The following is a 13981-nucleotide window of genomic DNA, read 5'->3' as shown; positions in this document are numbered from 1 at the left end:
CTATTCGGTAAGTGACATATCTATCAGCGTACTGCTTTCTGTTGAGGTATGTCATGCTGTTGTCTTTTGGGTGTGTTTGGTGAATAACATCTATATGTTTAGCTGCGATGGCCGTTAGGTATGATCCATTTCCCTCTTCTTGCATTAGCGTTTTCTCGATGAATGGCTGTATTTGGTTTTGATAAAAAGAACTTTTTATGACTTCTCTCAGGGTGAGCAATTCTATCCTTTCCTTGATTGGTAGTTGTCTTGTTTCAGCATGTATTACATGAATTGGTGTTGTTTTTAGGTATCCCATTGCATATCTTAGGTACGCGTTCTGTACGGTTTGTAATTTTTGTATGTTAGTACTGGCTGCTCCTCCGAAAATTTGGTCTCCGTACAGCAGTTTACTTCCTACAACTGAATTTCCGACCTTTAATAGTGTTTCACTGTTTGCTCTTGTATTTCTTCTGCTGAGAATTTTTTATAATTTTGAGTTTCTCTATTCCTCGTTTCTTGATGTCTTCGATGTGCTTTCTGAATGTAAGCGTTCTGTCTAGAGTTATTCCTAAGACTTTGTGTGTATTGTTGATGTCGATTTTTGTACTCTTTATTTTTATTTTCAGTTGGTTGGTGTGTTTTAAGGTAAAAGGCACCGCAGCGCACTTTTGGGGGTTTATTTTTAGTTCCAGGTCCTGCAGTTTATTCACGAACTTTTCTAAGAAACTGTTCGCTGTGGTCTCTATTTCTTCTAGGGTTTCCCCTTCTACCATCAGGGTGAAGTCATCCGCGAATTGTATAAGTTCGCATTCATCTTCTTTGATCGAGTGTAGCTGAGCGGTGTAGATATTAAATAACGTGGGCGATAGCGGGCAACCTTGCGGTAGGCCTTCGCTGATTTTAATTTCTATATTCCCCTCCGTTGTATCACAACATATTATCCTTTCTTGCAGGTAAGTGTGTAACCATGAAATAATTTTTTTTGAATGCCCATGTTTGCCGTTTCGTTCAGTAGTTTTTGGGTATTTACTGAATCAAATGCCTACGATATATCCATGAAGACAGCAACTATCAGCATCCCTTTATCTTGAGCTTCATGGATCTTGTTGACGATAAAGTTTACACATGTGGTCGCTGAGCAGTGTTTTCTAAAACCGAAGGAGTTACTTGGTATAAGATGTTTTATTTCGGTGATTTCCTCTATTCTGTCTTTCACCGTTCCATTTATCAGCTTCAGGCACACATTTTAAAGACAAATTGGTCTTTGTGATGTTGGAAGGCTTGGATCCTTTTTGTCGTGAATACGACTTACTTTACTATGGGGTGCCTTTTCAAAATTTACCTTCTAGAGAGTGATAAGTTTTTGATCGTGAATATCTCTTGTTGTATCTAACGAATCAACATAATTTTTGCTACATGCCATCGGAAATATGATCACAATTTTATGATAAAATTTTCAGTTTTGTGACATAATCTCAAATAATTCAAAATTAAACTTTTCTGAAACGTTTGGTATAAACGAGTATCAAAGGGGATAATCCATAAGGCGCGTTTGCCTTTCTCGTATTTTTAAAGCTTATAGCTCAGTGATATGTGAAAGGATTTATATAATCTAACTACCAATAGAATCGAAATTTTTCAACTTAAACGTGTATAGCAAAAGCATTAAAGTATTTCAATAGTACACTATTGAAAAACCTGTCTCATTTGACCCATGTCAACACCAACCAATCAGAACGCGTTCTGAGGAAGAGAACAAAATATCTGCTGCTGTACAACAAATCGTTCGAGAAAAATGTTCCGAAAAGTGTTTAATATCGTAGTGAGTTCCACAACTTGGTCCTTCTGAAAGGCAGGAATGAATCCCGTACAGCATTCGGGTAGTTTCTTTCAATAAATTATGCAAATCCGAAATAAAATAATCGAAATTAAAATTCTGTATGCGGCTATTTTTATAGCCGTTAGGACCGCCCATTAGTGAAAAAGCTACAAACGAAATCAGGTAAAAACAAGCCTCTCAACAAAAATTGAATCAGTTGGGATTCTATCGCCACTGCGAGCAGATGTATTTTGTGTCGTTTGCAAAACTAGTTTCGATTCCGACAAGAGCGATTTCGTCACAGATGCCAGTCATTTCCATTGGTGAAATAGCAACGGTGGAGAGCATTACACAAAATCAGCCGTTCTAATGGCTCTAAAAGTTTTCTAAAGAACTATTAGGATTTGTTGTTCGCAAATCGAAAGGAAATATCCTCAGTTTAGTGCAAATCTAGAACAGTTTGGTTAGATTTGTGCACTTTTCGCTGTGTGAAATTCACAGCAATCGAGATCAAGTGAAGCCTTCTTTGTTTTTGCGAAAAATGTGGAAAAGGGAAATGCTTGCATAATTCATACAATTGATCAACTAATTGATATTCGGAAGTGTTTAGGAACATGTCAGTTGTTTTCGTATTCACGACATCCAGTTATGTCTCTGACATTACCCACCCGTGTTTTTTGGTTTCGGTATAGGTTTTACTTCCGTATATTTCCATTTTTCAGGAATTTGTTCTGTAATGAAAACTTCATTAAGCATTTCGCATATTTTTCCAAGTATCTCCGGTTTTATTAGTTTTAGAATGGCATACGACATTCCATCTTGTCCAGGTGTTGAATGTGTTTTCTTTTTTTTTTTCAGATTCCTTAGAATCTCGTTCTCCTCTAAAACCATTTCGAATCCTTCTAAATCCGAATTTGTTTCCACGTTCGGTACATACAATATTTTGTATTTGTCCTTGAAGTAGTGTGCCATAAAATTGGTTCCATCTTCCATATTAATTTTCGCTTTGTACTCCACAGATTTTGTTAGTGCTGTTCTAAACCTCGGATTATGTTCCAAAGTTGTCTGCTTGGGGTATCTTCATTTATTTTTTCGCTTATTTCCTGGTAATATCTTCTTTTCTCTCTCCTTATTAGCCTTTTTAGCACCGCCCTTCTATTTTGGAGTTTTAGCCAGTTTTGTAATGATTTTTCCCTGTTGTAGTTTCTTAAAGATGCTCTTTTTTCTTTGTATGCGATGTTTATGTCATGCGTCCACCATTTCTTTAGCCAATTTCCTTTTTTATTCTTTATTATGTATTTTGCTTGTCCTACGCTTTCATCAAAAATGAAAGTCATTGTCATGGGGGTCATAGATATATTGTGGTTGTATTGTGTTAATCAGTTCCGCCACTTTTTTTATATTTATCTTGCTTGTCGTTTTTCTGACTATTGGTATATTTATGTCAATTTCAATGAGAATTGCCAGGTGTATGCTTTATTTTTATTTTTATTTCCTGAATTAGGTCGTAGTCCGGTGGTACATAGACGGAGATTAGTGTGATTGGATAGAACTTATTTATTATTTTTACAGCAACCACTTCAACTGGTAGAAAGCATCCCAAATCAATTTTTGCGTGATATAGGTTTTCTTTTATTAATATTGCTATCCCTCCATATCCTGCGTTTCTTCTATTTGACTCCATTTTGTAATTTGGTATCATGAAATGCTCTTCCTTTTTCCACCATATTTCCTGCAATATCGCAACGTCTATATCATTCTCCTTTAAGTAGTATTGTAGTTCTTCTCTTGTCTCTGTAGGTCTGATGCTTTGGACGTTATTTTGTAAAAATATTACATTTTTCTACACGACACTGTGGCTAGAATAATTTATTCTGTTGACTACTGGTTCCACACTTTGATCGTTTTCAGTATTGATGTTGATGAGTTCTTGTATTTCTCTTGCTATTTCTATCAATAATCTGTCTGTTTCTAGCTCGTTTTTTTCTGTTATCGTTCCTATTACTATTTTTTCGTGGATTGCTTTTAGAGGGTCTATCCATTTCCTTGCTCTCGTCTCTGTAAGGAATTGCTTCCTTAGTATGTCCACGAACCTCTCGAATTCCGTTACGTTGTATGGGTTCCTCTCGCAAGTGTTGCATACGTTATTTTTATCTCTCCCAAATTCTGTGCTGTTGTTTGTAAATATTGGGTTCCTTCTATTTCAATTCTTCGCATTTTTCTTTCGTCTTTCCTTCCTCTTTTTGTGTTTTAGGGTATGTATTTTCTGCTTCTTGATATGTTTTCCCCTCTTTCATTTTTTTTCATATATTCCATCTTCTAGTTCTTTCCGGACAGTCTCTTGAACTAGCGTCATGTTTCCTTTCGCAGTTTACACATTTTTCCATTGAATTACATTCCATTTCTTGATGCCCTCCTCCACATTTCTTGCATCTCTGTCTCGATCGACATTGCTTATTTCTATGTCCGAATCTCCAGCATTGACTGCATTGTTTGACGGGAATATGTACAACTCCGTTTTGAACCAGCATCCATATATTTTCACTCTTTCTGGAATATTTATTCCTTTCACTGTAAGTTTAATATTTTCTGTATCCTGTAGTTTGTTGTCTTTTGTTCGTCTTTTTATCCTTTCTACTTTCAGCGGTTCAACATTGCTATCCACGTTGTTCAAAATTTCTTGTTCTTCGAGGTTGGTTGGAACTTCTTTGACAAAGCAGATTGTAATATTCTTTCTTTTGGGTTCGTAAACTTTTAAGTTCTGATGTTCGATATTTAGTTTTCTGATTTTTTCCTTTTCTATCTTACTTTCTGCTGTTATTTTATACCTGAACTTTCGAATCATTGTAATATCTTTGAAGTTTGTTATTCCCGCTTCTCTTAACAATCTTCCGACATGCACAGGGTGTGATGGGAAGGTGCCATTCGGGTCCTTCAGTTCCATGATAACATCTAGGTTTTCATCTTCTTTTTCCTGTCCTGTTTTATCATTTTGTAAGTTTTGATCATTAGTTTGTTTTTTTCTTGTTTGTGTTCTCGTTATTCTTCCGGTAATTTTTCGACTCTCGATTATTCTCTGTATTTTAGTATCTTTCGTCATTTCCGTCTATTTTTGTCGTGAATACGACTTACTTTACTATGGGGCGAATATCTCTTGTTGTATCTTACGTATCGCCATAATTTTTGCTACATTCCATCGGATTTTATGATAAAATTTTCAGTTGTGTGACATAATCTCAAATAACTCGAAATTAAACTTTTCTAAACGGTTGTGAACGGTATACCTACGCCAAGCCTCTCAGTATCTCATCCACAGACAACCAGTGTGGCAGAATGTTTGATGTAACTTATCCGTACTTCAGTGTAGGTGCATCGTTTCAAATTCTAGTAGTGAAGAAAAGGAATGCTTGTAAAATTCACACAATCGATCAACTGACTGATATTCGGAAGTGTGTCAATTTTATTAGTATTCACGACATCCAGTTACGTCTCTGACAGTACTCACCCAGTTTTTTGTTTTCCTCCTCGATTTTATCTTCAAAAATTATTAATTTCAAATTTACTTCGTATATACATATATATATATATATATATATATATATATATATATATATATATATATATATATATATATATATATATATATATATATATATATATATATATATATATATATATATATATATATATATATATATATATATATATATATATATATATATATATATATATATATGTATACATATATAAATATATATATATATATATATATATATATATATATATATATATATATATATATATATATATATATATATATATATATATATATATATATATATATATATATATATATATATATGTATATGTAATTCAATTTTTCTCCTTTTTATTATACGTTGTTGAACTCTCACGCACACCAGTAATGAGAATTTTCCTGCTTTTTTATTGGCGTCGTCAAAAAAGAATCGCTAATCACTCCGATTTCCCACATCTCATGGGTCCGATAATTGTCGCGAATAAAACTTTTCCTGTGGGGCTATCGTATTTCACACTTTTTCGATATTTTAGAGTAATTTCACAAACAATGTTGATAAAAATTTTCTACTCGCACTAGGACTTTTTAAAGCTGGACGCCATCTTCCATTTCGTTCAGAACGGTTGTTTTGTGTATAGCTTTACTATTTTTTATTATTACCGTCGACACTCAGATTGACATTTCCGTCCAATTTTTTGTTAGCCGTTCTTCTTCATTGTTTTGGTTTTTGCAGAATGATGCTGGCCTCAGTTTCATTACGTCATAGCAGGAGGCTGAATTTTTTGGACTCGATACCAGCGTTGCCAGGTCATTTGTCCAAAAATCTGTATTCGGCGCAAAAATCTATCTGTACCATATCGGTATCAGAATCTCTTCTATATAAGTAGTAGAAAACGTCTCCAAAAGGTGAGTAAAAAAGGTCCCAGGACAAACTTTTTTCATGTCTATTCAAGCTAAAAACCAAAATCGGTACTTAAGGTAGCGCTTCGCCGTGGTCAGGTCGAAGCGAGACAACTCACTGCTTCCTCTTGCTTTGTCGCCGAAATTTCACGCAAAATTGCAAATTTCTCCAATACTAGCCCGATTCACGAAAAATCAAAAACATACGATTGTAGGTGAATGATCTTACTATGCATTTGGCGAAAAATACCAGCTAGAAAGCTTTTCTTTCGCGAGATTTCGTTCGAGTTTTGTTAAACATTTTGTTTTCTTTTTTCCTTTTCTCGCTATAAACAACTCGCATATGTAGGGATGTGCTACGTTTTCAACAAAGCGTCAAAGCTAGTAGCGATGAAAATCATTACTGATTTCTGGTTCTACTGAAACATGAATAGAAATTATTTTAGAAAGTAGTAACACTTAGTTACATTTTCTACTCATCTATATTCAACGTTTACGCAGAGAGAACGGACAACGAAAACAAAAGAAATGTTCTTAGCGTCTACCGCATGTGGCATTTTACACACCCCAATGCATGCATTGACATTGTGTGCGTGCGAAAGAATAAGGAAAAACTCATTTAATTTTTAAAACTCGCCCGAAATCTTTCGATAAAAACGTTTATCAGGCACAATTTATATACGAATCGATAGAAAAATTAATTATCTAGAATCGTATGTTCTTGGAATTTCTCTTTTCTTCTCCGTTTTCTCACAAGTTTGGGTAAAGTGCGTGAAACCCCGGGATAGGCAGCGAACTCCCGTGACCACGGCGAAGCGCTACCTTAAGGTGAAATGTAGCGTCATAAAATGCGCGCAAAATTTTATCCGCTTCAGTTGAACGAACCGTCGCACAAAGCGTACCAGGAAAAACGGACACATAGAAACAAGAACATTTTTCAATGATTGAGCGCAGTGGGCTTACCTCTCGTTATATTGGCTTGTAAAAAAGACTGGACGTAATGGATTTTTGAATTCTTCATACTTTGAATATATGCTAATTCATTATTCATTATTGTTAGTGATTACTCTTAGATTATTAGAGCTATAAATCATGAGTAATTATGAATGATTAACATTAGGTTATATGTATATGTATTGACTAACTTGCTAAACATGTATATGCCTGAGTTTAGTAGCAAGCATGGTTTCTCCTACAAAAGAACGATTGAAGACAAGAGAACATTCAAGTATTTTCGATATCTTTGCCAGTCGTTCACCAGACCCTTCCCGCCGATAAGATAGAATTTACGTAAAAGTATTCACCATTAACTTTTTTTCGGAAGCGACTTTCGGAATTATATAGCATGATGAATCTAGAAATGTCTGTTTCAACGATAACGATCTGAAGACCAAACAGCCTCTGGCCTCCGGTGCCAGAAATCATCAATGGTTTAATAATTTTCTAGATTACATTATTGGAATACATTCCAATTATAAATAAAAGTTCATCATACCATGCAGTTAAAATTATTTAGTGAATCTTTTCTCAGGCACATATTTGGGGCACGAAATTGAATATAAAGTTATTTCGTAGTTCCTTATTATTCAATCGATTTTGAAAGCAAAATCAAGCGTTGATTCATTGTATTCATAATAATTGAAAAACCAATGAATTCCAATAAGTTTTCCATGCTGACTGGCTCGAAGCTGACCCTCAATGTTTATCACTTTGTTTGTATATCAGGTTAATATTTGGCTTGTATTCGTTTCATTCAGTAGCTTGTCAATGTTGAAGTTTTAGTTTTACTATAAAAATTGCTACAAACTAATATAATACCTGTTTTACGATATTACACAGCCAAGCGTTATTGCTTCAGCAACATCAATGCTCAACTCAACTCAACAGAGTTGGACATTATTAGCATTATAAATGACAGCTACTTAGAAAATAAACGATTTCTTACAATACTCATTTAATTGTATTCAACTCGTTTTATTTCAACACAAAACCCAGTGCTCCATAAATTCGCGTCATTATTTGATATTGAATTATTGCTCACGATATAATGCCGCCGTGATCACCGTGCATTTATCACACCACCTCAATACGAAACAGCAGCGCGCAAGCAATAAAAAAAATGCAGAAAAGTGTATGTAAACTTTTTCAACTTTCAGTTGTTTTAGCTAAAATTTTATAATTTTGAGTTGCATTTTCAGATTCTTTGTGAAATTCTGCTACAAACACTACTTTTCAGTTCTATAATCATCCCCGTGGGACGGAACAGTGACCGTTTATTCATTTCAAAAACCAATTAGGGCTCGGCAAAGCAAAATTTCAAAATTCTAAGAATACTTAGTTACGATAAATTTGATTTCGAAAACTTAAGTGTTTTTGGTTTTTCGAAAATCGGTCTAGTTTTTGAATAATTGATCCCAAACGCGATTTTCGCATTCCGCTACATTTCACCTTAACTATATGATTCGTGAATTATCAGTATTTTGGGAGTACATATCTGTATTGCGATATAGAGGTCAAAAATCTGTAATAAATACCGAGAAATCGGTATACCTGACAACGTTGATACAAATCAATACATTACGCAGGTAATTCTGTATGAATGGCAACTCTGCTGGAAAATGAAAAAAATATACCAGCTGTTTTTTTAAAGAAAGGCGAATCAAACATTGACAGCAAATGGAGAAAAACATCGATGAATGTTTCAACTTTGGTTTCGAATCGTATTTAGAAATTATCGTATATTCTCAGATCAAATTATGATTAGTCGATAAATTGTTAGTTTATCTTCAAAAGGCATGCAAATTTCACCACTTTACTTCTATATTCACTGAATAAATCAACAAAAAAGAGTTTCGCCCTTTTCGATTTATTTACTTATATGCTTCCTGTGTGAATTATACAGATAGGCCCTTGCGCATTTTTCGTGAAAATGACTGGTTTTCGCGACTTAGACAAATCTGCGGGTAATTTTATCGTCTCATTTACTATTTCCAGTGGTAAAAGGTTCGGAAACCATCTAAAATAAAGAAAAAATAGTTTCGCCCTTCCTTACTAACAATTGAAGAATCGCCCTGGGGACGTGTATAGCGTGATGGGTAAGTCGATGCCTTACACGCAGCCCGCCTGGGTTCGATTCCCAACTCCGCACATAGGGTCAGAAAGTTTTTCTGGCCCGAAGAGGTGAATGACATTAATGTTGAAGCCTGTATAATTGGCACATTGTCGCAAAGCTGATTTACCGGTAGCGACACCTGTCAATGAAAAATGGAACCACGAAAAGGAGGATTCTTTCGGAAATTTCCATATCGGCAGTAGTTGCAACATTTTTATCGTTTATTCAATAGTACAAATAGATATCAGAAATAAAAGTACACTCGGAGTGATTACTACTACTTTTTTTTTGTGTAAACTACGATTAAACATAGAAAATCATCAGAAATGTGTAAAATTTGGTAAGGTTAGGTTTTTTCGGATCAACATTTTTTTTAAAGAAACCAGTTGATTTCTCGAGTACTAGAATGTATAGCGATCGCGTACTATTTATTTTGGATACTTTATTTGTTATTTCCAGGTATTTGAAAAATAATATCAAACCAAGTTTAATGCTTTTTTCTGAATAAAAGATAGATTTCGCACAATTAAATTTTCCTACCGATTTGACAGCTCTTGCTGAAAGTATCATTGCTAAACAAGCAGCGCCTCTACATTTCAATTTTGCGACAATATGCCAATTAAAACTAACAAAAAAAGAATCGCTCTGTTTGTTTGCATGGAACACGGAGGGCGAAACTTATGTAAACAAATGTAATGACAGTTTCGCCCTTTATAGTTTTTTGTATTACTAAGATTGAGATTTCTTTAGAATCTGAATTCTTAGGAAAAATTGTAGGTTTTTTAAGCATTCAGTGATAGGAGAGATAAACTCGATTTGTTTACTTTTGTAAGATTCGTCCTTCTTTGAAAAACAGCTGATATATCGTATTGAATGAAGTTTCATCCAAAATGCGGCTGGCGTTTTCTTTCAGTGTAGCTTTTTGTTTGCTCGCCAAAACGATTTCGATCAGCAATGATGTTATGGGAAGTGTGTTCGATCACAAATTTTTAAAAAAATGACCTGGCATCCTTGCTTGGTCCTAGATTTTTACATAAATCAGCTGTTTTTCAAAGAAGGGCGAATCTTACAAAAATAAACAAATCGAGTTTCTCTCACCTACCAATAAATGCTTTAAAATCCTGCAATTTCGTCTAAAAATTCGGATTCTACAAAAATCTCAATCTTAGTAATACAAAGAACTATAAACGGCGAAACTGTCATTCCGTTTGTTTACGTAAGTTTCGCCCTTCGTGTTTCATGCCAACAAACAGTGCGATACTACAATTGCTAGTAAGGAAGGGCGAAACTACTTATTTTCTTTATTTTAGATGGTTTCCGAACCTTCTACTACTGAAAATCGTAAATGAGACGATAAAGTTACCCGCAGATTTGTCGTAGTCGCGAAAACGAACCAATTTCACGAAAAGTGCGCAAGGGTGTAACTTCATAATTCAGGCAGGAAGCATAAAAGTAAACAGAGTGAAAATGGGCGAAACTTTTTTCATGTTGATTTATTCAGTGGATATAAAAGGAAAGTGGTAAAATTTGCATGCTTTTCAAAGACCAACCAACAGTTCATCGACTAATCAAAAATTGATCTGATAATATACGATAATTTCTAAATACGATTTGAAACCAAAGTCGAAACATTCGTCGACGTTTTTCTCCATTTGCTGTCAATGTTAGATTCGCCCTCCTTTGAAAAACAGCTGAAATATTTTTTGTGTAAGGTAGAGTGGTTATAGGCACTCTAGTGTAAGGTATAGGAATTCTCAGTACGGGAGAAATTAATAAGTTTTCAAGATTGTCTGAGCCCGTTTTATCCATAAATATCCTTGTTGTGACATTCTGATATGAAGAATGTGAAAGAAAAAATGACGAAGATCAAGAATAGCTCGATTAGTGGAACACGTGCTCTGGAGAATGAAATACAATCGGATATATCTTCACGTAATAAAAAACTATTCAAAAAATTAAAGAAAAACAAAGAAACGAAACATGTAAAAACAGTGTTAAAGAAAGACTATGAAACTAACAATAGTCTTGAGATATCGAACAAAAATAAATCTACGAAAAAGCACCTCGCAAACATGAATGAGCTCACTGTGAAATCTGATATTCTAATGAGATCACCAAAAACGACTAACAAAATCAAGTTACTATCAGCAGATAATGCTGTCATAACTTCCGAGAGCGAATCAGAAACCCATACTGATCTTTCACAAGGACAAAGTGCCATCAATCACTCAGATTTAGTTCTAAATGAAAAGACGGCTAAAACAAGATCTGGTTCGTGGCAATTTTTACTTTTTGTAGATTTACTAACTTTTATCATACATTTTAGGTCCAGAACATTCTATTTTCATTGGAAATCTTCCAAATACAGCTAAAAAATCGACGTTAAAGACATTGTTCAAACCTTTCGGTAAAATATTAACCATAAGATTCCGTACGATTGACGGTGTCATATTACTAAAAAAAAATGATCGCAAGAATGCAAAGGCTTTAAACTGTTACGTTCGTTTTGAAAAAAAGAATGAAGCTGAAGCGGCATGCTCCATGAACGGCGAAACTATTGAAGGCAATAGGATTCGTGTATCTTTACATTCACAAAAACAACTAGGACATCATTCTTCGACAGTGTTTGTAGGAAATATTCATAAAAGTGAGTATGAATAATACACTCACTCAGTGTCATCGAACCGATTTCTGCGAAAAATTGTGCAAGGTCGATTTCAGTTCGAGGGTGGAAAATCCTCTCATTTGCTGCATCCATTAGGATCAGGAAATTTTAGCTTAAGTAACATGTTAGCAATATTTATATTGTGCTTGGTTTAGTTTCTTTGTTTTTAAAAACATTTCGAACATAACAACTCGTTGTGTTATAAAGTGAATTTCAGTACATATACAATTTTATCTGCTTGTAGATACATCTGACAATGAACTGTATGATTTCTTCAGCAAAGTTGGTGATATTGAGTATGTTCGACAAATTTCCGGAAAGTACATAGCCTACGTATGTTTCAAAAAAGGAATTTCAATCGCTAAGGCTCTGAAACTGAATCAACAGTTATTGAATGGACGTCCGCTGCGTATAATGAAAGTGAATCCTGAACAACAACACATGCGTAAAAATAAAAAGGGTAACATAGTGCCGAAAAACCAGTTTTCTAGTGGAAACAAATCAATAAAAGTTGAGCATCAGATCAATAATGGAGAACTTCGGAAAAAACCATCAAAAGACTTTCATGGAACTGTTGCCAAAAGCACAGCACATAAAAAGCATAAAATTAAAATGTCGTCATCGGAAAAAAAGAAGAAACACCTTGCACAAAAGTTGATGGCTGTCAGAGTTAAGAAAATATAATAAACCACACCCTATTATATAGTTGTTTATTTTTGAATGCAATACATAAATTTAGTACTTGAACTACAATGCAGATTTTCATGTAAATCATGAGTATATGTTAAAGAGTTTTATTTCCAAATACTTGCTTTTTACATTTTTACCACTGGTTGTAACAGGAAAGGTTGATGTCATATGTTAATATGTCTACACTTTCAAAGTGCTCAATTTATATTATCTCTTAAACAAATATATTGAAATTCTTCATTCCGTCGTAGAAAATTTGAAACGTTTTCTGGTAGACACTATATATTATACATTTTTGTAACTGTTTACCATGCCTTATTTTCTGAAAAGAAAAAAAAATATGTAAGAAATTGTAGAATGCATAAAACTACGTAGATCATAGTATTAAAGTTGGTCAGTGTGTCGTTTAATTCTAACCAAAACAAAATCGCTCGGTGTAGCTGTATCGATTCTCGGAGTGTTTTTACGTGCGCCATATTGGCTTTTTCACGGAGCGTGGAAAATTTAAGAAAAATAAACTGCGAATTAAGTATTAAATCGTAAATTTTGTGGAAATAACTGTGAATAAACCAGTGATTGTGCTTACGCTACAGTTTGAGTAGCCTTTTGAAAAAGGAAGATTGTATTTTACCGTGCACTGAAGGAAGTATCATGGGGAAGCCTTCGGAAGGGGGGCGCACTTACTAAGAGTACGAGTACAACGATTCGGACAGCGCACCATTCAGAGTAATTGTAAAACTATTGGAGAAGAAAAATGAAAACTTGCATATCAATAAACTGACATTTGGACAACTGATGACGAAAACTGATGTATACCGGCATAACATAACCAACATTCGTACCTTTGGAAAGTACAAATTAATCGTCTTCATGGCAACACGACAGTCGGCGAACCAACTAAAGAAAGATAAATTACTTCTAGAAAACAACTACAAAGCGTACATTTTACGAAGCTTCATATCGGTCTCTGGAGTAGTTGCCGGTGTTCCGGTGGAAATGAGCAAAGAAATAAGAGAAAACATCACAAGCGCAATTCCGATCATCAGTATTAACAGGCTCCACCGTTACGAAAATGGTCAAAGGATCCCAACCAACCGAATCGGCATTATATTCCGTGCAAGTCGTTTGCCAAAAGATGTCCGAATGTTTTGCTGTATCAATACTGTCGCGGACGCTCGAATTAATTTTAAAATTTATGGAAGATTTCTTCTGACGAAACGGCCGTAAGTAGAATCGTAAAATCAGGCCGATCCTAGAATAATAGGCTGAGTTATA

The 13981-nt window shown here is 34.5% G+C and overlaps 1 protein-coding gene across 2 annotated transcripts; it reads left to right on the top strand.

Moving 5' to 3' along the window:
* The first annotated feature begins 11045 nt into the window (after window positions 1-11045).
* Window positions 11046-12769, top strand: LOC131440555 (RNA-binding protein 34-like). 2 transcript variants are annotated; one of them, XM_058611935.1, is made up of 4 exons: window positions 11046-11063; window positions 11094-11622; window positions 11678-11998; window positions 12261-12769. In XM_058611935.1, exons 2-4 carry the CDS (start codon window positions 11187-11189, stop codon window positions 12698-12700), a joined length of 1197 nt encoding a protein of 398 aa, XP_058467918.1. In that variant the 5' UTR covers window positions 11046-11063; window positions 11094-11186; the 3' UTR covers window positions 12701-12769. The 2 variants fall into 2 exon arrangements, with proteins under 2 accessions (XP_058467918.1, XP_058467917.1); XM_058611934.1 differs by lacking the exon at window positions 11046-11063 and having other exon boundaries at window positions 11070-11622.
* The last annotated feature ends 1212 nt before the right edge of the window (window positions 12770-13981 follow it).

Source organism: Malaya genurostris, chromosome 1 (assembly GCF_030247185.1).
Source record: "Malaya genurostris strain Urasoe2022 chromosome 1, Malgen_1.1, whole genome shotgun sequence".
NCBI lineage: Eukaryota > Metazoa > Arthropoda > Insecta > Diptera > Culicidae > Malaya > Malaya genurostris.
Note: the sequence above shows the minus strand (reverse complement) of the source record. Positions and strands in the feature narration are given on the sequence as shown.